Here is a 22,937-nt window from a genome sequence, read left to right as displayed (position 1 = left end):
AAAACGTCAGCCACCATAAGAGTTACTGTAAGTCTGTACAGGACACTGCTGAGTTGGAGTGCCTTCAGTTATAAATCTAAACAGATTGCCTGTTGAGCTGTGCAACTTGAAGAATATACTGAGAACCCAGATTTCATAGAAAAACTACACCATCAGTCATATCTTATTGTTCTTCTCCTTACATAGTCTGCACTGTTTTCAATGACATTAGTGGTTTGACTGGAACAGCCTCTTGCAGCTGAAGTGTGATGTAACTGAATGTTTGAAGGCTCTTACTGAGAAAGGGAGAGTATGGTCCTGCAATGATGCTAAGTGCCTCTTAACTCCATCTCACACGTACAAAGTGTGAATGTGTGCATTTAAACAAGTATTTTAGGTAACGTGTGTATTTTTAATGACCTTTTCATTCTGTACATGACAAGAGAAACCTCTGTGTTTCTGAAGGTAAAAATGCCTGCCACTGAAGTTTTAATTTTCCTGCTAAAAGGAATATTCAACTTAGGCAAAAAGCTAAGTTAAGTTGCCAGAACTCCTGAAAAGTCAACAATATTCTGTCCTTGCAACGGGTTTCCACTTTCAAAGCTACTGTAAGTAGATATCGCACACTATGAACTTTTCCAATAAAAGCAGGGCATAACTTTTTTTAGTTTATTGAAGCTTCACATAACTGATTATCCTCTTTTTGTTTTTTAATAATATGTTTACATCAGTATTTAAGTTTTCCCATTTATTATACAGTACAAATGTTTATAAATGAATGTAGAAGAAAATGCCGTCACTCCACACTTGACAAATTTGAATTACTTGGGTAGAACTACATTTTATCAAACTTAAAATGTCACACTAACAGAAACAGATAAAACATACTCATGGACAAATAGTTTCCAAAGCAACGATGTAAAAGAATAATGTCCCAGCAGACAAATTAGTCACACCTTGCATTTTGCCATGCCTGACTGCACTTCCTTAATGCCAGAAGGTGGTACTGTGGTTGAAAAAACAATATTTTGTTTTCTTTACTGGAAGCAGAACACACATCTGTCACAAGGTGAGTTAACTCAGAAATCTATTGACTAATGTTACCTTGATATTTTGACTTTTGTCAGCTTTTTCACCCTGTGAGAACATGATAGAGTCAGTCATGTTTTTTTTTCTTATGGTTTTCTTATTAGAGTTCACTTCCAAAGCAAAACTGTGTTATTTTTGTAAATAATAAAAAAGTATGCTAAACAAGGATGACTGAAATTGGAGGCTTTTATATTTGGTACACTCCTCAGTGTTATGTAAAAAGACTATACTCATCCTGATCCAGATATCCTGATGACCCCCCTCATAAGCAGTTGGTACAGGCCACAGTGCTCTAGCCCACTATCAACCCCTTCAAGCCACACACACACACACACGCGCCACCCTACAACACAACTGAGCTTGTCTGACAGAATGAGCAAGACTGTGTGTGTGCGTGTGAGACACCGAGAGGCAGCCAAGATGAAAGTGTGAAGCAGTGAGAGGGAAAACCTAGAAAAAACAGCAAAGGCGATCAGAAAGGGAGGGGAGAGGAAGAGTCAGCGAGCACAGCAGGAAAGGCAGAGCAGAAGAAAAGACAGAAAAGAGCAAAGGGAGATAATGTGAATGTTACATCTTTAATAACCAAATGTACCAAAGCCAGGAGATGTAATGGCTAGATGACCACCCTCTACAAACACACCAGCATCCTGTCCTGGAGCCTTGACAGGAGGGGACAAGACAAATTCCACACCTTCAAAGCTCTTCAACCAGTCCCACACCACCGAACCATGTCGTCTGCTGGGTCAACTAACCTCAACAAACGCCAGGCATGTAAGTAAATGAGTTAACAGAAATGTAGTTAGAAAAACAAAGCCATAAACAGACCAGTGCATAACTTTATGATCCACACTGGAAATTACTCTGCAGAGTAATTTGGTAGCTTTAGTATTGTAGCTCTTTTTCAATTTACAAGGGTAATTTAACAAATTGCTTTCAAGAGCACATTTCAGAATATTCCAGGCAATGAAAGTCTTAATATACAACTGCACTGAGGTTTCTAATTTCCGCCTAGTGGAACATGACTCACAACCCAACATCCAGAGCCTCAAAATATATTTTACATCTCCTTCATATGACATCTTTCATTTAGCATCATTAAGCTCTTTTATAAGATAGCAAAACAACATGCACTCTACTTTGTAGGTAGACAGTAGGTATGACATGCATGTTATGTTAACTTTATTTAAAGACTGTTACTGAAATCTGGTAATAAATTATTACCCATGATTCATTTATCAGTTTATATGACCCTACTTTTCCTTTCTGTTAAATGAGCTGGACAGAAGTACAACATGAGTAACGCTGATGTTGTTTAATCACAGTAAAAGGATAAGAACTAGTTCTTAGATTCCGACAAAGCTTAAGAGGTTCTTCTTATAGAAACAGGAAAGATCTGCTGACACTGATTTACTTTCTGGGAAAACACAGTCAGATTTATAATTGAACCAGTGTAATGTTAAAGTGTCCACAGAGTAATGTGCTATATTAATGTGCTCTTTAAAAAGGTATTTTGTCTGTGGGGTTATGTATGGGCAGTACTGTACACAGGAAGATTAATAAAAATGTATGTCTGATAAAAGCACTGTTTAGACTGGCCTAAAAATGGCATGGCTGGAGGTCATCTTTGTTTTCAGCTGTGAGTGAAGTGCTTTAATGGTTTTGGGAATGGGAACAGCCTGGGAACAGAAAATTTGATCAGACATATAGAGAGTGGGTGGTCAGAGGAGGTTTACATATAATCTCACCACAGGAATTTGAGATGAGAGAGAACTAATAAAGCATTAAGAAGCATTAAAAAGTGTTAAGTAGGCTTCAAGATAAATGGGTGGAGAAGATAAAAGAGTGATGCCACATATGTGTTTAACTGTAGATTAATGTACTGTCAAGTATTCTTTAATCTAGGCTTCAGGCTGTGTCTCTTGTAGTACAACATAGGCTAGTATAATGGTGGTGCTGGGTGTTATAGTAAGAGGTGGAACAGCATACTGTAAATGACCATTCTTGATTTACTATCTGCCACATGGCTGTGTGTTTAATGGATATGTGAGTGTGGGCAGCGAAAGGAGTGGGGAAGCACATCGGGGGAGGTGGCTGTTGTGGTGCAGTGACCTCACTCATAAATGATTTATGCTTGATGGACTACTGTTGCTACAAACCCAGGAGAAAGGAGTGGTTGGCTCAGTAAATACTAGTAGTAATTTCTAAAAATTATGAAGCTGCATACTGCTGTTAGATGGGGGTCTCCGGTGGGGAATTAGGAGATGGAGGAGGGTTTAAGATGGATGGGCTGTCACATGTTATTGGTCATGCAGTGTGACTGCCGTACCAGCTCTCTCACGCACAAGCCCCCAATCTCTATTCACTGAAAATGGAAAGATGATCATGGGATTTCTTTCCACTTGCCACAAGGGGATTACATGTTACACCATGTGACTCTCCAGTTCAATAGGAACATTTGTTTCCAGCGCCTAGTGCAGTGTCAGAGAACTCTTGATATACAGCTGCACCGTTACAATAACACAGATTCATATATTGAAAGATGAATGTTGTTATCACAGAAAGACATTTATATCCAATAAGAAAAGCCAAGCATTGCAGATTATCAGAAGCAGAACAGCTGAAGAGGACACTGCATCATACCCCGGTGATCAGAGGATCAAAAGGAAGAAAAGAAAATCGTGTGCTTCAGCTTAATTGTCACCTCTGGCCCTGGAATTCATATAAATCCCCAAGCTCAGAAACTCACACATCACCAATACCTTTTCTGTTCACTGCAGAAGGGATCAACATCAATGCATGCATAGAAATGTTTCAAAGAAAAAGAATGTGGAATGTGGATGTATAAGAAGAAGGAAAACTTTCAATATTAATGCAAACTCTAGTATTTCTATGCAATGTCAGATAACAAAAGCATCAAACATGCATGGTGGCACTGCATCTTTGTATTTGTCAGAAAGTGGTGTAGCTGAGTTAAGCAGACCTAAAAAGCTCTTTATCCTCAAATCACTGACACTACAGTTACTTTAAACCAGGGATAATACACAGCAGATTCAGGCTGCAGAACCACAATCAGCTTTCTTTGAAAAACTTTCTTTCATTCTCTTTTTCTGGCTGCACACATTAACATGCACTGCAAACAAACCATTGAACTAAGTCCTCGTGCAGTAGGAGTCCAGTGTAGGGTGTGCAGATGAGGATGGTCCAAGTATTATGTAACAGTAAGATCTAAGTATATATGATGTGGGTTGAGATCAAGAAAGGATTTCTGGAGGGGTCAGGGTAGGGGATGGGAACACGTCACGTAAGAGATCACAAGCATCATGGGATTCCATCCATCCATCTATTCATCCACCCATTTTCTTCCACGTATCTGTGGCCGAGTCGCAGGGGCAGCAGCCTAAGCAGAAAAATCAAAACCTCCCTCTCCCTTGCCTCCTCCAGCTTGTCCAGGGAACACCAAGGCGTTTCAGGCCAGCCGAGAGACATAATCTCTCCAGCATGTCCTTGGTCTGCCAGCAGTATTCCTGGAGACTACTTAAATAAATTACAAGGAAGCTTGCAAGATAGTTTAGGCTGTGTTTTGTCTTATATACTGCATTTATATTGAAATGGTTTAATTTAATAGTTTGCACGTACTTCAATAAATTGCTATTTCCATTTTCCTAGCAAAATATAAAGAAGCATTGGTTGCACAGCACAAAATCAAAAGCACCGGAGCAAAAGTGCAACCAAAGCATTACGTAATGTGTTTTTCTGGTTTGATGTGAAATTCAAAAGATACCATAGCTAGTTTATTAGCGTACCACCTACTTACTTCTAATTGGGAGTCAATTTCTAATTAATGGATCTTATTATACAGCACTAAGGATAACAGCACATTTACAGCTCCAGGATAATCATCTGCAGAATGAGTTTGAGATGGAAGGTTGTTTTTGCACACAGCAGTTATACATAAGTATTTCTTCTGGTTCAATCAGTGACTGTAACTATATCACTGTGTTTTAACACACAGTAACACTTGCAATAAATATGGTAAATCAATTTAAAACCCACATATTTGTAGCCTTGTATTTTTCCTTTCATTTACTCTCTGGATTTTATTTTCTTCTGTATTGCTAATAAGCTACCTGTCCTGAGGCCTGCATTTCCCTAACAAAGTAAAACTCACACATCATCTGCTTTCTCTTTGTGGACCCACCTTTAGTAAGCACTTTCTATGTGACCTGTATTTTGCTGCATGCATTTATATAAGAGTAGTAGAGTGTGAACAGAAATGGATGTGTTCCACCATTTACGACTATTTAATCAGTCTTGAAAATTGTGTGGTGTTTATCTATACGGCTCTCTTTCCTGCTTAACTCTGGTCTTTAATTTAATTTACACACAGTACTAGCAATGTCAGGTCAAAAGAGATTTTATAATTAGCTGCAATGTTTATTCAACCCCCAATTCCAAATAAAAACAGAAAATGATTTGCAAATCTCACAACCCCACTTTTGTCACAACAGAATATAGAAAACACATCTATGCTTAAACTGAGAAAGTTTACTATTTCAAGAAAAAGGAAGTAAATCACTTTGAATTTAATTGCAGCAAAATGTCTCACAGAATTTGTGACAGGGCCATGTTTACCACCATGCAGCATCTGCTACTTTAATCTACTGTCTTGCTAAAATATGCAAGGCCCTCCCTGAAAAAGACATTGTCTGGATGCGAGGACATGTTGCTCTAAAACTTGTACATGCCCTGATGTTGTTGTTCTACAGGGAGTGCAGAATTATGAGGCAAGTTGTATTTTTGAGGAATAATTTTATTATTGAACAACAACCATGTTCTCAATGAACCCAAAAAACTCATCAATATCAAAGCTGAATGTTTTTGGAAGTAGTTTTTAGTTTGTTTTCAGTTTTAGCTATTTTAGGGGGATATCTGTGTGTGCAGGTGACTATTACTGTGCATAATTATTAGGCAACTTAACAAAAAACAAATATATACCCATTTCAATTATTTATTTTTACCAGTGAAACCAATATAACATCTCCACATTCACAAATATACATTTCTGACATTCAAAAACAAAACAAAAACAAATCAGCGACCAATATAGCCACCTTTCTTTGCAAGGACACTCAAAAGCCTGCCATCCATGGATTCTGTCAGTGTTTTGATCTGTTCACCATCAACATTGCGTGCAGCAGCAACCACAGCCTCCCAGACACTGTTCAGAGAGGTGTACTGTTTTCCCTCCTTGTAAATCTCACATTTGATGATGGACCACAGGTTCTCAATGGGGTTCAGATCAGGTGAACAAGGAGGCCATGTCATTAGTTTTTCTTCTTTTATACCCTTTCTTGCCAGCCACGCTGTGAAGTACTTGGACGCGTGTGATGGAGCATTGTCCTGCATGAAAATCATGTTTTTCTTGAAGGATGCAGACTTCTTCCTGTACCACTGCTTGAAGAAGTCTTCCAGAAACTGGCAGTAGGACTGGGAGTTGAGCTTGACTCCATCCTCAACCCGAAAAGGCCCACAAGCTCATCTTTGATGATACCAGCCCAAACCAGTACTCCACCTCCACCTTGCTGGCATCTGAGTCGGACTGGAGCTCTCTGCCCTTTACCAATCCAGCCACGGGCCCATCCATCTGGCCCATCAAGACTCACTCTCATTTCATCAGTCCATAAAACCTTAGAAAAATCAGTCTTGAGATATTTCTTGGCCCAGTCTTGACATTTCAGCTTGTGTGTCTTGTTCAGTGGTGGTCGTCTTTCAGCCTTTCTTACCTTGGCCATGTCTCTGAGTATTGCACACCTTGTGCTTTTGGGCACACCAGTGATGTTGCAGCTCTGAAATATGGCCAAACTGGTGGCAAGTGGCATCTTGGCAGCTGCACGCTTGACTTTTCTCAGTTCATGGGCAGTTATTTTGCGCCTTGGTTTTTCCACACGCTTCTTGCGACCCTGTTGACTATTTTGAATGAAACGCTTCATTGTTCGATGATCACGCTTCAGAAGCTTTGCAATTTTAAGACTGCTGCATCCCTCTGCAAGATATCTCACTATTTTTGACTTTTCTGAGCCTGTCAAGTCCTTCTTTTGACCCATTTTGCCAAAGGAAAGGAAGTTGCCTAATAATTATGCACACCTGATATAGGGTGTTGATGTTATTAGACCACACCCGTTCTCATTACAGAGATGCACATCACCTAATATGCTTAATTGGTAGTAGGCTTTTGAGCCTATACAGCTTGGAGTAAGACAACATGCATGAAGAGGATGATGTGGACAAAATACTCATTTGCCTAATAATTCTGCACTCCCTGTAGATATGCAAGGTGGTAATTCCATAAGTACTTCTGCACTATCACACTATCACAGATGATGGTATTATCATTACAACATCTAATTTATATCTATAAAACCTGGATGATGGATGATATAGTATGACGTCATTATGCTGACTAGAAAACAACAGGTTAGGTCCTCTTCATTAGTTTAACATAGGAGTCCCTGGAATTTACTGTATATTTGTATAATGTATACATGTGTATACAGTGTGTGTTTGTATCATCTGTCTGCATGTCTACAAGTCAGTCTACTCTTTAGTTTGTCTTTTGTTCACTGGTTTTTCAAGAAAAACATATCTTGATCTCAGTGACAACCTGTTTAAATAAGGGATTTAATAACAATAATAATCCCTGTCAAAAGCACAGGATTTCCCTCTAGAAGCGATGAACTCTGTCTACATCTCACACATAGCCTGGTAGTAATGCAACCTTAGCCAATTTGCATGGATACCTCCTACACGTCTTCCACAGCAGTGTGGCAGGAAACTCAAAGGTTATCTGAATGAGTCAGTTTTTTACATATATGTTTCTCTCCCACGTCAGGGCAGACAGATGGGGACATGCGGCTGAGACTGTGTGTGGGTTGGACATGTCCGTTGGTCAACTCAACTTGAGTAATGCAATATGATTTTTAGATAAACAGACAAAGAGGAAGAAGGCAAGAGAGCCACAGAGATACAGGGGGAGAGAGAGAAAGAGACTTCCATATGGCCAAGGGGTAAAACTAAACTTTATGTAAGCTGTTCAGTTTAATCATTGTCAAGTTTCATCATTCCTAAGTAAGTAAGTAAGTACTTAATTTGTATCAATAATGTCACTGTTGCCAAATGATTCCTCTAAAATATTTATGGACACTGGCAGGTGGCAAGATGGTGGCAGGGTGATTTTAGTAGTTTGGATGTTTCTCATTATTTACTCAAATATCATATCAAGTTTCATACTATTCCTCCTGCAATTCACTGTTGATTTGAACAACTTTGTTTTGGAGTGTAGTCTAGTAAAGGCATGTCATCTGAAGCTTTAGCAACTCTATATGAAAAACAGATGTAATCACTGCACTATTCTCTGCATTTTGAAGGCCTTCACTTTAGCTTTATGTGTGTCAACATATTCATTTTTTGGACTTAGAAGAGAGGATGAAGTGCTAAATCATCAGCTAAGGCCCCAGTCACACAGTCCTTGACTTGACTGGTCGGCAACCCTGTCAACAACTAGTTGCAATTGAAAAATGTGTATTTGCCATCTAGTTGGCCAATGGCTGCAGACAGTTGGTGGTAGTCACTAGGTGAAAGTGCAATTGCTTTGGTCGTTTGCATGGAAGACGCAGGCTAACCTGCAAGCACACACCAGCTGCCCGCCAAGTAGGAGTGATACTGCAAACAGTGTGACACAAACCCAAAATGGAGACTGTCTCACTTCAAAGTAAAAGCATCTTTTAAAACATAATGTCTGCAGCAGTGAGACCCAACTTCTACTTTAAAAGTCAACATTTTTTCAAGCTTTACTGACATTCAGCCAATAGTAGTGTTTGCAAAGAAGTTAGCATTTTTTCCAAACTAAATGGGTGATCACAGCAATCTAATAGTGACCAAATTACTTACAAGAAAGCCCTGTCTGTGACCCACTTCACCTAACAACTGCCAGCAAAATCCAGCAACCACTTTGTGCTTTGTTTAACATATACACATGTTAATTATATCTCTGACATTGGCCGTATTAACATGAAAGTCATTCTTCAAGTGAGTTTCAAGTGTTTGTTTTTTTAAATCTTTGAACAGTTGAGTTTGTCAGATGGCTTGAGTATATTTGTATTTTTAAGCTATTGTATTATTGACATGATCATTTATTACACTTATGGTTTGGCACTGGTTTGTGCTTAAAAACACACTACACTTTTTTCCATTGACTGTCTTCCCACCAACTGCTTAAAAGGGGCAGCCAAAGGGACAGAACTTCCTTCACAGACAAATTGAATGACAGAATATTGGGTTATCACTCGTGGATGACAGTGGACACACAATCTTCCAGGGAAGAAAAAAAGTACCCGACAGACTAACAAGGTCTCTAGAGAGAGAGAAAAATTTAAGGAGGAGCCAGGGTGACACAAATGGGCTGTTGTCTTTAGTTTTCAAACAGGAGAACATTAATGCTCAGTGCAGAAAAGTAAATACTTCTCTTTATGTGCTGACATCAAAAGCATGTTGAGTTCACTGAGTGACAGAATACAAATTAAATAGCATGAATGCATAAGCACTCGGTCATGTGAACATGCTGACATGTTCAGATTTACACATACATGCCCTTACACATATCCCCAAAACAATGATGACATGACTCAAAGTGTCAGCTAAGGGTGCCTGGGGGGAAAGAGGCCCTGTGGTTGCTGAGGAAGATGTAGCACAATTACACAATCACAGCCTGTTGACCCAGTAGAGGACAATGCACGTGGCAGAACTGAGGACAAATGCTCTCTTATTTTTCATAATAATAATTGAAAAAATAGCTCCATTTCCCTAAAATCTTCAGCAGACTTCATTGAACCGATTCACCAACTATATGTAAGTCTGACTGTGAACACTAGAGGTCAGACCAGCATCATCATTTCTTTGCATTAGGTAAAGTTACATAAGAACTGAGTGAAACAAACATGGAAAGAGAGTATTAAAGAAAGAAGAATAGCAAAGAATAAAGTGTGGAAAAGCAACTATACAAGTACGACAATTTCTCATTTAAGATACTCTCCATTTCAGTGAGTTTCACTGTTAGTACAAAGTAGTGTAACGTTAAGAAGTGAAGGGGAACTTAAAGTGTAATAATGATTTCATATAGCTGCAAGAAAACATTGGTAAATTAACTGCTACGTATAGTATTTTTCTACTTCATCTGAGTATTCAAAGCACCTTCTCCTACAAGCCTCATTCACCCACTCAAACAGCACTTTCATTTTATGCCTTCAAACACTTTGTCAAAGACTCAAACACACACACATACACACACACACACACACACATACACACACACACACACACACACACACACACATTACAATGTATGTATGCAAAACAACTTTCAGTAGCTTGTCCAAGGATACTAAAAAACAGACTGAAGGTGCTAGGGATTGAACAACACCCTTCGGAATAGTAAACGATCCATTCTTTTTGCTTACTCACTAAACATATTAGACACAAAATTTTGGACGAGACTAAAACAATTTTGAGTGCTGTGTTTGTTGTCCTGCGTCTTTCCATATTAATGAACAGATACAGAATTTTGTTACTAGTCAGCACTTGACATGATAGTTAGGTGTGAACTACACCGCAACACCAATGACTTTCACACAGCCTTAAAAGACAATGTGAAAGTTGCTGACAAAACTAAAAAAGGTACGCTGAATCAATCCACAGTTGTACAAATTGAATTTAAGAAGATGAAACTTATTATACTTATTATACAGCATTACATAGAGTGCTGAGTGGTGACAAATACGGGAAACGACCAACGTAAAATATCTTGGTAAGCTGTCTGACAAGGTGTCTGCAATAGATGTCCAACTGGGACAAGATGTGATGAAATTTAAGCAAAAGCAAATAATGTGCATGCTTTTCATACTCAAATCAGCTTGTAAATCCTGGGATTTTTTCCCCTGAGAGACCAATTCCACTAGAATAGAAATTATTTCATTTCTTTCATTAAGGATTAAAGATAAACACCTTAAAAACATTTGCACTAATTTGTAAGGACCCAAACCACAGCATAACAGAGCTTTGGTTTCCTTCTCTGTAGCGGTTAAACATTTAGAAACATTCAGCGTTTTACTTTTACTTTATCATGAGTTATGTATTCAAAGTTATGTTGTCAACATCTGTTGACACTTGTTTTTCTTTGTATGACAGTTGCGCAGTTATTATTTACCAGTAAAAGAAACGTATTATTATTTACCAGTCTGACCGGCAAGCTACACTCACATTTCTGGAATTCATTTGGCATATGTCGTCTGATTCATGGTATGGGTTGGAATTGAAGAGAACAAAAAAACAAAAACAAGAAAAGAAACTTTTGTTGTCCCTTTATTTCTTTATTGATTTTACGAGGCTGGAGAGATTATATCTCTCGGCTGGCCTGGGAACGCCTTGGTGTTCCCCCGGATAAGCTGGAGGAGGTGGCTGGGGAGAGGGAGGTCTGGGCTTCTCTGCTTAGGCTGCTGCCCCCGCGACCCGGCCTCGGATAAGCGGATGAAGATGGATGGATGGATGGATTTTACGAGGCGACCATTAGAAAAATTCCTCTGCACAATAGATTTTCTTGCTTAGTTTTTAATCCTGTATCGCAGCTCAGGTATATAAGGTATGAGGTATATAACACACCTCAACTACCAAGGATAGGGTGGCTCCATGCTGCTAAAGATGCAGACAATGAAATAGAATGTGAGGTGATGTGATCCTTTGACCTTTCACCCGTTCGTCAACTTTTATGAAAATTGCTGTTTTAACATAACTCCATGTAAAAGCTGAACAGAATGAATCAAAATATGAGGTTATAAGGATTATTTTAGGTTGATTTATGAAACTACTCCACTACTACTGATCGCTTATGTCGTTATGCAACAGATTATGTTGCATTCATAAGAACTGCCCTTCTAGAGCCTTTATGTATCAGGAAAAGAAACCCACATTTTGTGCCCTAGAAAAGACACACGTGTTCCTAGTTATTAGTATAACACAGTGCTACATTGTAAGGAATGTAAAGCCAGTGCTTTAATGTGCTTTCTTGTCTTTTTCTCTTTGCTTGATCAGCTGAGACAGACAAGACTCAGAGGCTGTTAAACAATGACTCTGCTCAACACCTAAAACTAAGAGAGAGACAGCGCTTTTTTGAAGAGGTCTACCAGCATGACATGGACAATTACTTACCTACTGCCCAGCTGCAGATTGACCACAGGAAACGTGAGTGACAATATCTATATCATATATATAAATATAGATACACACAAGCACACACGCATATAATTTTACACATACACACACACACACACACACACACACACACATATATATATATAGCATGTGAGTTATATCCTGTTCATGCAGCCCCCATGGGTAGTATCTCTTCGATGGAGGTGAATGTGGACACTCTTGAGCAGATGGACCTGATGGATGTATCGGATCATGAAGCCCTTGATGTGTTCCTGAACTCAGGCTCAGAAGCAGATGAGGGAGCTCCGGCGTCTCCACTACCAGGTGCACCGTTTGCCTCTCGGGCACAATTAATCTGCTGCCACTATACTATTCAAAAGCCATTTTGTATATAGATTTCCCATGCAGACATTTTTTAAGCACACCACTTACTCTGGCCCTATCAAGATCTGTGTACATTTGTCGATGACTTTTTTAACAATTCTTTCTTAAAAAACATTGTTTTCAAAATAGGACATTGTGTTACGAAAATGTTTTTGTTTTGTTTTTATTTTTGGTCAAACAATGACACAGTGCTGTGCTGAAATAGTGTCTTGATTCATATATTCTAATATTTAGGTGTAGGCCTACTGACATTTTTGGTTACTTCTCTGGACAAAACTTGCTTGAATAACACTGGAGGGCAGTTCGGGTCAAAAGTTAAAGGCTTTATATGACATTGAGGGGCATTTGGGTGAACCTGATCAAACCCTGTTCAGACTTTAAACATGGTGACAGGTACCAACATATTCTAACAGGCTTTAATTGCAGAGGGTGAGGAAGACGATGAAGACGATGAAGATGCCGAGGTTGTCTACAGGGAGCGTGCATCTCTGAAACGACAAAATGAGCCGTTCCGTAGCTCGCAGTCTCGCATTTCGTCTACATCGTCCGCTTCCAGTGATAGCAGCGCGAGTGGCGTGGACACACCTGTGATCCAGTCGGATGATGAAGAAGTCCATGCGGACACTCTGCTGCTGACCTCTGTGCCCCAAACTAGGGATGAAGAATCAGACGATGAAGAAGCTGAGGAAAGATACCATCCGACTAATCATGATAACGCCTAAATTTGAATCACTTAGGAGCAAAAATCTCTCTCTGTGTGTGTGTCTCTCTCTTTCTGTAATTGAATTTCCTCCACATGGATGCAAACCCCAGCATGGCTGGCCCAGCGGAAAAGTTCTGTTTTTTGAAAGTGTACTTGTCCAGAATTTTCCTTTGCAATTTAGTGTACACCCTTTTTAATTTTCCAAATAACTGTGGGATACTTAATGAATTAATTACTAACTGAAATTCCTAGAGGCTGTGTCACTAATGCGCTTCTATGCAAATTTCAATATGGGGCATTCCATGCTCATGCAGTAACTTGTTTTGGTTAAGAGGAAATGGCTCAAAGGTGAAGCTACACAAATCTTACTGCCGGAGGGAACTTTCCCTCCTCCCCATTTTTGAAGCTACAGGTTCCAGGCAGCCGTGTGAGGAACAAAACTGAATTGAAATTGTATTTGCTGAGTAAACCAATCTTTATAAATGGCTTGCATACATGAAAAGGGAAATTCAAGAGAACTGTAGTAACAATATAAAGCCTTCTTATGTTTCACACTGAAACGTAAAAATTCTGGGCACCTTGGATCATCTTTTTCTTCTTTATTGGCAATTATAGTGCAACAGATACTATTCCCACCATGCAAGTTATCAGACTTCTCTATGAACACCTTCCTTAAGGTGTGGGTCATTTCAAAGGGGTGTGACTATGAAACCTAAATAACCTGTGCTGGAAAGACTTTTATGAAAATCAAAAGCTGCATAATACAGCTCAATTCTTAACTTTACACTTCCAGAAGGGTGCATTTATACTTAACTTTATGTCTGCTATGTATATGTGTACACATTTAAGCAAGGTTAAAACAACACGTCGCTCTCTTCAGTTCTTCCTCTCGAGAAAGAGAAAGTAATTCTGAGTGTGAGAGAGTCTAGAAAGGAGAAAGTCTTTATCAGCACAGAAAGATAAAAGTTAAAGTTAAAACAAGTAAGTAAAAACATTTTTATAAGTGAAGCTCCACTTTTAACCTTGAGACCTCAGTGATCGAAGTAAAAGAAGAAAAGTTAGAGTGAGCTGTTTAGCCCATTATCTGTGACTTCTTTGTCCTAAGTGTGAGAATGCCTTTGTGCAAGTGTTCAATCTGCCAGCATCTGGCTTGAAGGGTAATGTGCCTATACAGAGTTCAAAGTGGAAAATATACAATAAAAGCCAGGGCACGCTCCTCGTTGTGATGAAAAGATCAAAAGAAGATATTAGAAATGAGTCACCAAAGCGAGTCCCAGTGAATACCCTCCTCCTTCTGCCAAAATTTATATTTCTTTAAGAGTTTTTAAATTATTGCTTTATGCATGTGGGAACTACAGAATCATGAATGGAAATATTATATTTACAAATGCATGGTTATTTGTTCTTGTGGCAACTTCATATGTTTTCAGTACTACTAGTGTTGCATTATTGAACTATGCAGGTGGCACCTGTCCTCAATTTGACATGTTTTTTGGACGTTGCATATTTATAGCTAGAAGGAGAGGCAGTGACTCAGGTGAAAGCGGTTTGTGTGTGAATGCTCAGTGCTTAATGTGCGTCTACGCAGATGCCAAACGTTTCGTGCATTCCCCAGCCCGGCCCTATGACTACTTTCAAAACAACCTTTACATAGTGTTGCTATGATGTGTGCATCTTATTGCAAAATGAAAATAAAAATAATAAAGAAAGAAAGTACAGGAAAAAACAGTTGGAAGTATTTTCATTTGCTTCAGATTTTGTGGATTTTGGTTCGTTGTTGTTTCTGATGTTCCAGCATTGTATAATAAATAGGCTACAAGAGAAGTAACCTCACTACATGTAAAAAATGTTAATGGCAACTCACAAGGATATATTGTTCCATAATGTACTGGCTGCTTTAGTGCCCAGCAGCTAGCTTTCTAGTTCAACCAGTTTGACAAATTTGTTTTGGATCGCCTTTCCTAGAAGCGACTGCTATCTGTGGCTTCTTTGTTTTGCCCATTATCATGACAAGCAGCGTTTTTGCTGAATTGCTTAAAAGCAACACACTATAAGATATAGCTGTAAACCACATAGCTTGTGGGAATCACAGTCAATCCTCCACTATTAACCATATTCTGACTATTTTTGTCGACTTCATCCATTGCTTATTGTTTTCTGTTTAATGCCCTGTGGGTTTTAAGTAGACTAAAAATAGCACTGCTGTGGTGGGCCTTCAATGCACCACCAATCTAAATTACATATTTTAATGCATAAGAATAAAACACCCTCTACCCACTACATTGCTAGTCAGGTTCTGACTTCCAATACTGGCTATAATAATATAATATAATAAGCTCATTCCAGCCCATTTCAACCAGCTTTTACAGATATCACACACTTTTAGGGAAAATTCTTAACTCCTGCCCAAAGTTTAAGCAAATTGCTGCTAATTTAAGTTTCACAAATGGGAGTGGAGAGTTCATTTTTCAGCGAAAAATGAATAGACCAAATTTGGCGAGAGTAACATGCTAACAAAATGAATGCATAAAAGCACGTTTGAGGGATGTATTTCTGCCAAAAGAAATACAGACAAATCATATATATAAGAAGATGCTGAAGGTAAATCAATTTTTTTGATACAAAGGATAACTATTCTTTTTAAAAGCTGCTGGGGACTGCTGTCCTCTGTGTAAATCATCTGGATCTTCTCTTGATAAACTAAGAGAGGAGCTGCGTTATTACAAACTATTCCACGGTATAAACCTTAAATTGCCTGTAATAGCTGACTTTTATGTTATCTTGAAGAAAATATAACATTTACCATTAATTCTCAGCCTATCCATATGTTAATGAAGATATCACTACTGTGCCACGTGCATGTTTTTTCTACAGGCTGTGTGAGACTATGTGAGACTGAGGGGATTCCCCTCCTTTCTCTTACACTGTTCAGTTCAGGTAGGTTCTGGTCTGCTTCACCGGGACTCTACTTACTGAACAGCAGGGATATGCTAGGCTTGGCTCTGGATATGCAGGGTGAGGACTCAGTGAAGAGTTACACGGCAGAGCCAAATTATTGGCACTGCAGTCATAGCTTGCCAGTTACGCACTTGTTCAGATAACATCTCATCCTCCCATTCCAAATAAATAAACACTTACAGGAGCATCTAACAAACCACATAAGGTACAAAGTAAGACACGCTTCTTTGTGGTAAAATGTCTGCTGCAAACCTTAGTCAACCCCTTTTTGTGTGTGCTTCATTTACAAATCCTCCTTCTGAACTTTTGAGCTCTAAAATGGAATCTCCCACAAATGCATATATAATAAATCCAGCTGCAAATATACCTGTTTCCACACCTTTCATTCACTAAACTGACACTGACTAACACTTAAAACGTTTTTGTGTGTTTATATTTGTTATTTGTGCATTGTCTTGTGTAACTATTTTCTAATTGTATTTTATTTCAGACCAGGTTTTTTTCATACAGTATCAACCTGCTGTAGAGGCAGGTGGCATTATTTTTGTGCCACTATTCTGAGCGCACGTAAAAAAAATTGAGCGCATGTGAAAAAAGTTTGCAGGTGCAAGTGTTGCATTTTGAGGAGAAATTTATTTTGAGCGAAGAAAAGCTAAATTTGAGTGAATAAAATTCATTGCTGTGTGCAAAAAATGTATTTCAGTGTTTGCTATTATCCATACACACACACAAGAGCAGCCCCTCTCGCTCAGTTTTTGCGTTTGTGCTTGCTCGCAATGTGTTGCTTGCGCTCTCAACATAGTCGTCGTTTGAAGCTTTGTAAGATCTTGAAAGATGCAGGAATAAGTAGTAGGATTTAAGAGTGTAATAATGGACTGAAACAGAAGATGACAGCAATGCAATACAAGGATGCCAGCTGCCGCTACTTGCCAAAGAAGAAGAAGAAGCAGTCTCCCGTATCGTAGCTGTGTCCAAATTCAGGGGCTGCATCCTTCGGAGACGGCATTTGTTGGCCAATTACGTTACAGCGAAGCGACAAAGGCTGTCTAAATTTGAAGACTCCTCCAAATGCGGCCAACAAATGCGTCCTTCATTTCCCCAGATTTGAAGGACGGGTTGGGTGTATCCTTCGTGGCTCAACCTATCCCAGAATTCATAGCGCGGCCCAGCCAATTTCATGTTCCAACAATGGCAGCAGCTACTGAGTTTTAATATTACTCTTTCTGGGTCACAAAATAAACTTTTAAGATATTTTCAGACGAGAATATAGCTGTGTAAACGTCAAATATCTGCTCGATTTATCAAGACGTCACATATTTGCAAACGTGCTCAGATGATTTCGGAGACGTCTGTTATCCACCAGCTCGATAGCTAGCGAGAACACTCCCGCGGTATTTTGCTACTTCAGTTAAACAGGATATATAAGTCACTTAGATAACTTAAAAATTTTATTGTTTGACTTTTTTCAGTGTTTTATTTGTTCCTGAGTAAATCAGTTTGGCTGACATTAAAGTTATAGTTTTCACACAGCTGAATAAACATCAAACAGAAAACTGATTAAACAGAAGTGTGAGATGGTAGAGAATTTGCTCCAGTGTCCTGTTATATTTTAGATAGCAAGGAGCAGACGGCTGAGTTTATTAAACTCCATCGATACAATTTGCCAGTTTCATTAAAAGTTTAATAAACTGTCATCTTGTCTTATCATCTTATTTTTAGTTAGCATACACCTTAAATACTTCAAGCTGTAAGCTAATGATAGTTATATAAGAGCAGACGCATGCTGGTGCAATAAGCTGTACGTTTTACGTCCAATGGATGCATGATCTGATTAGTCGACTAATCGCAAAAATAATCGGTGACTAGTCGACTATCAAAATAATCGTTTGTGGCAGAGCTACTACCAGAGCAATGAAAATTCGCTTTGAATATCATGTCAAGGAACATGTAATTAATTACTCCTTCCAGGTAATTTTTTAAGATAATGTAAATATAATTCTTATCAACCAAACAATAATTATTATCAGAAAATAATAATAACAGGCCAAACCCACTAAATTTGTTAATAGTCACAGAATAGTCATAGAAAGAATAGCAAATTACAAAAATGAAGCTAACTTCATTGACAGAGAAAATAACTAAAAAGAAGACTACAAACACGTCATTGTCACGCCATCTTTGCGTGACAAACATAAAAGCCTTGAGGTTACGTGTGTCTAAAGATATAGGGAGGAGCTCATTTCTGTGCCAAGAGTTTTATGTTTTATGTTCTGACTCTGCAGTGGGAAACATTTTGAAAAATCACCTAACCAGATCTCTGTGTGACAAGGTGCTACATCTAGTGATTGGCAAAAGTCATGCAGATTTTTGAAAGTGATTGTGACTAATTCCTTTGCACTCTTGGATGCTTTGTTCATGTTTTGAGGTTTTGGAAAAACCAAACTATGAGCAACTTCTTCCATGGATCAACAGTGTTAGGCGTCAGTTACTCTGCTGCAATCAATAGGCAAATTCAAACACTAGCTGGATGCCAAGAAAAATATCAATAACACTACCTTTTCACTGAAAATGGAGTCTTCATTGGAACTGGTTAGGCTATTGAGAAAGCTTTTCCCACATCTCCCATTTTTTTGGTTTGTTTTTTGCTTGTTTGCTTTATTGTTCTCTTAATATCTCAACTTAAATGTATATATAGTGTTTACAGAACCTATATGTGTGTTTCAGAGAGAGAAAGCATGAGAGGCTATCAGTGAGCAGAATATTTTTCCAGAATATATCCTTGTCTTTGCATAGACGAAGGCTGTTTGTATATAATTTATGTACAAAGGTCTACAGCAGAATTTCTCACAATTCAGCTCATTTTGACAGCTTTATGGCACACCACCCAAAAAGCCCTCAGGAGGTTGGTATGTCATTTACATAACTTTATAAAAAATAACTTCAAAATACAGAGCAAAGACACACCGACATAAAAACTAAATGTCCATAACATTAAATGGTCTAAATGTTATCATAAAAGTTAAATACATATATACACCTAAACTATGTGGTTCTTGTTTAACACATTAACACTAATTCACACTCGAACAAAGGTTTTGGGCTGCAGTTTTATTTGTTTATTTTATTTGTTACTTAAGTAAACATTATTGTTACATTCCACCTATGGTCATTTTCCAGCTTTGATATAATGGTATGGGTATTGTTAGAAAGATAGTACTTACTACACTATAACTTTTTTGGAGAGGTTTGGCACTGTGCTCCCACAAATACAGACACACATATACAGACGCTGGAGGCAACTACTGTAAGCCTGCAGATAACGCCACAAGAATCTGTCAGCTAACCAGCCAACACTCTTCATAGAGCCAGAATTCATCTTGTCTGGTTCAACAACCCAGCAAGCACGCTGTGGTTGTGTGGAACATAGTGGAGGCTGCCGGGAAGCAGATGAAAATAAGCAAATTACTTTCCCACATGTTTAAGCTTGTTGAACAGGTCGTTTTACAGATGACTACATTTGGTTTCTTCTGGGAAGGTTTACACATTCACATACTGTTAAAAAGATGAGATGTCAACTTTTGAAAAAGGTTTCATTTCAGATTTGGGGCTTGCTGTCCTCAGTGTGACGCTATCATCACTATTCCTGTTATCAAACTTTCTGTTGAAAAAAGAACAAATATAGGGATAAATATGTAAGAATAGGTGTTTACAGTTGAAACTCACAGCACTGAACAACACTTTAATGACAGTGTTAATTTACTAAGAAAACTCAATTATTGTTGTCTAAAAAGTGCTATGTTTCTCCAAAGCAGCGCCAGATTGAAGCTAAACAGGGTCAACCAGGAACTAGAAAGAAACAATGGCAACCTTGCCAACTCTATTTGATCAGCATAAAATATCATGCCAAGTCACTAGAACTGGACCACAATGGAGCGATAGAAAAGATACTCTACTTCTGGTCGTTTTTTCATGTATATATTGTCATTTATACACTTTATCACTGTATTTTTTGTTCTACAGACAAGTTAAAATTATAGTTATAATTTTTTGAAATTATACTCCAGTATACTGACTATCTGTATCAAGTTTGAAACTTTCTAGTATCATAACAATCCTACTCCAAACAGTAGTAGGAGGCCCAAACAGCCACTGATTTATGCAGCTCCTTTCTTTTATTGGCACTGGGACAGGCCTTGCTAGTGTCAAACCCTACAGATACTTTCATTCTTGCATTCCATCCACAGAAATAGAGCCTCCCCTCCCATAACGGTGTGCTGAAACAGGTTATAAAGAGCTGGAACACCAACAGTGTGGTGTGTTTTTTTCCCAGCCTGTCCTGCCTTACAGATTGTCATACTGTAACGTAATAACTGAAATAACAGATAAAACAAACATCTTAACAAGAGGAGCCTATAGAGAATTTATAGAGCTAATGATGGAAAAGAAAAATTTGTTTGGCACAACTAGTGCATTCAGATTAGAGCAGGGCGACCAAAAATATTTATCAGGATATACATTTGAAAATTTGCGATAATGATATAACTGACGCTATAATTGACACTAGACAAAATACAACTCCACAACTTTATTAGTGCAAAAAAAACAAAAAAAAAACAATGTATTTTCACTCAAACAAGCAGCTGTTTTTTATGTGCATTAAAGTTATATAAAAATATATCAGTGCAAATGCAAATTCCTTGCTGACAGTTTAACCAAAAGGCATTTCCAGTGGAAATTGGCCGACATATCCTCAGCATAACCATGTATAATATCCACAAAACTTAAAAAGAGGTTATACACACACAATACTGTAATATTATGTTGAAGCACAGTACGTATCACTCCGCGAAGCTCCTGCCTACGGTAGCCGTAATGCTCCGACAATCCATCAAGCGGTGCGGGTTCGTAGCTTAGCAAAGTCGTACTAATACATTTGACAGATTTTCGAGCATCGTGTACCACATAAAATCATTTTGAGGTCAGTAAACACAACCAGAATTCATACATAAGGCACACGGGATTATAAGGGGCACTGTCGATTTTCAGAAAAATCAAAGGATTGATTTTAAGTGTGCTGTATTTTCCAAAAAACATGGTAATAACGACGGCCTGCTAGCATGCTCTACCAATGCTCTACTGTGTATCTGACGGCCGAAAGCTAAACCAGTTCCACACCACTGAAGTTGCAGCATTTTTACAAACCAATTCTGGTTCATCCGTTTCATTCAACGATCTGCTTTTGCCCTTCTCATTCTCCATTGCCACCATGCTTTTTCCGCCATGTGTGTATGAAAACAAAGGCACTACTCAAGCGCATTTTACACATATTCTATCACGATATTTCATTTTATTATTGTTGCACAACATTATACCGGTATTACCGTGAACGGTATCATACGGCCCAGCCCTAATTCAGATCATAACTCTGATTGTAAAAGGTGCCAGACCTTTACCTCCGTAGATTTAATAGATTAGTTCGCTTGTGTTCGTCTGTTAAAGAATTTAATTTTCTTTCTTTAGCAGCCACGCGTCATTTAGTAGAGACATCAGTCTATCAATGTACTCCTTTAGGCTTGGTTGTTTCACTTTTTTACTGAGTTTTAAAGTTTACAATTTGAACCTTCTTTGTGTTGCTTAGGAAGGCTCCAGGATATGAGTTGCACTTGCCCATTTTGTGTACTTTTAAAATATAGTTTTTTAAAAACAAAGAAACAAAAAACCTGAAAGCTTTTTTTATATGTGGGATGTCGCGGTCAAGTTACACTAGGGCCCATTAAATGTTATTTTTTTCCTGATTTAGCTTCTATATCCCTTTAATTTATACAACACAAGTACAAGTACACAGAGTTATTCAATTTCAATTCAACTTTGTATACATATACATATATAGGGAGACAGGACAAAACATAACCCAAGGGAGAGAGAAAACAGTATTAAAGAATATAGCAGTATTCATATATCAGTTTAATAAATTATGTGTTAAACATCAGTGACGAAGTAATTTGATTATGTGTTAAAGTAGTGAATCACCATCCAAATTTATTTTTTTAGATGTGCCTCGCCTCCTTAAATACAGATGTGTCATTTTAATAACCAGGCTTAATCAGTGGGAACAGTTCACCTACAACTTAGTGGAATCAAGCCAAACCTAATACCTCCAAAACCTGCCAATAAGCATTGCCTTTGGCAAGGTGGACACAGTTACCATTAGTCAAGGATTACATGATAATAACTGTTAATTACAATTCAAATCCACTGTCTGAAAAGAACTGCAAAGGTTCAGTACTAAATATTTAGGAATTATGGAAATATGCAGGTAGAGAATGCACATACTTTGTGTATGTAACATATCAGTGACTGAGTATGAGTGAAGCGAATTTACCTGTGTGCTTAAAAGGTTCTTAAAGCAACTCTAGTAGCTGAAGGATCTGTGGATTCGAACTCCATTTGCATATGATATAGGCCATGCATAAATAAAACACGGTAACCTGAGCTGTAGAGCTGGAGGGATGTACGCCTGAGCTGCGAAGCACACCCACAGACTAAACACTCACAGTAGCTTATA

At 38.3% G+C, this 22,937-nt stretch overlaps 1 protein-coding gene across 1 annotated transcript; it reads left to right on the top strand.

Annotated features, from left to right (window-relative positions):
• The first annotated feature begins 1,384 nt into the window (after window positions 1–1,384).
• LOC100709126 (dysbindin-A) lies at window positions 1,385–15,128 on the top strand. The gene is made up of 4 exons (XM_003438819.5): window positions 1,385–1,839; window positions 12,208–12,357; window positions 12,502–12,651; window positions 13,138–15,128. Exons 1-4 carry the CDS (start codon window positions 1,686–1,688, stop codon window positions 13,431–13,433), a joined length of 750 nt encoding a protein of 249 aa, XP_003438867.1. The 5' UTR covers window positions 1,385–1,685; the 3' UTR covers window positions 13,434–15,128.
• The last annotated feature ends 7,809 nt before the right edge of the window (window positions 15,129–22,937 follow it).

This window comes from Oreochromis niloticus, linkage group LG20 (genome assembly GCF_001858045.2).
Source record: "Oreochromis niloticus isolate F11D_XX linkage group LG20, O_niloticus_UMD_NMBU, whole genome shotgun sequence".
In the NCBI taxonomy this organism is placed as follows: Eukaryota; Metazoa; Chordata; class Actinopteri; order Cichliformes; family Cichlidae; genus Oreochromis; species Oreochromis niloticus.
This window is presented reverse-complemented; position numbering and strand designations above follow the sequence as displayed.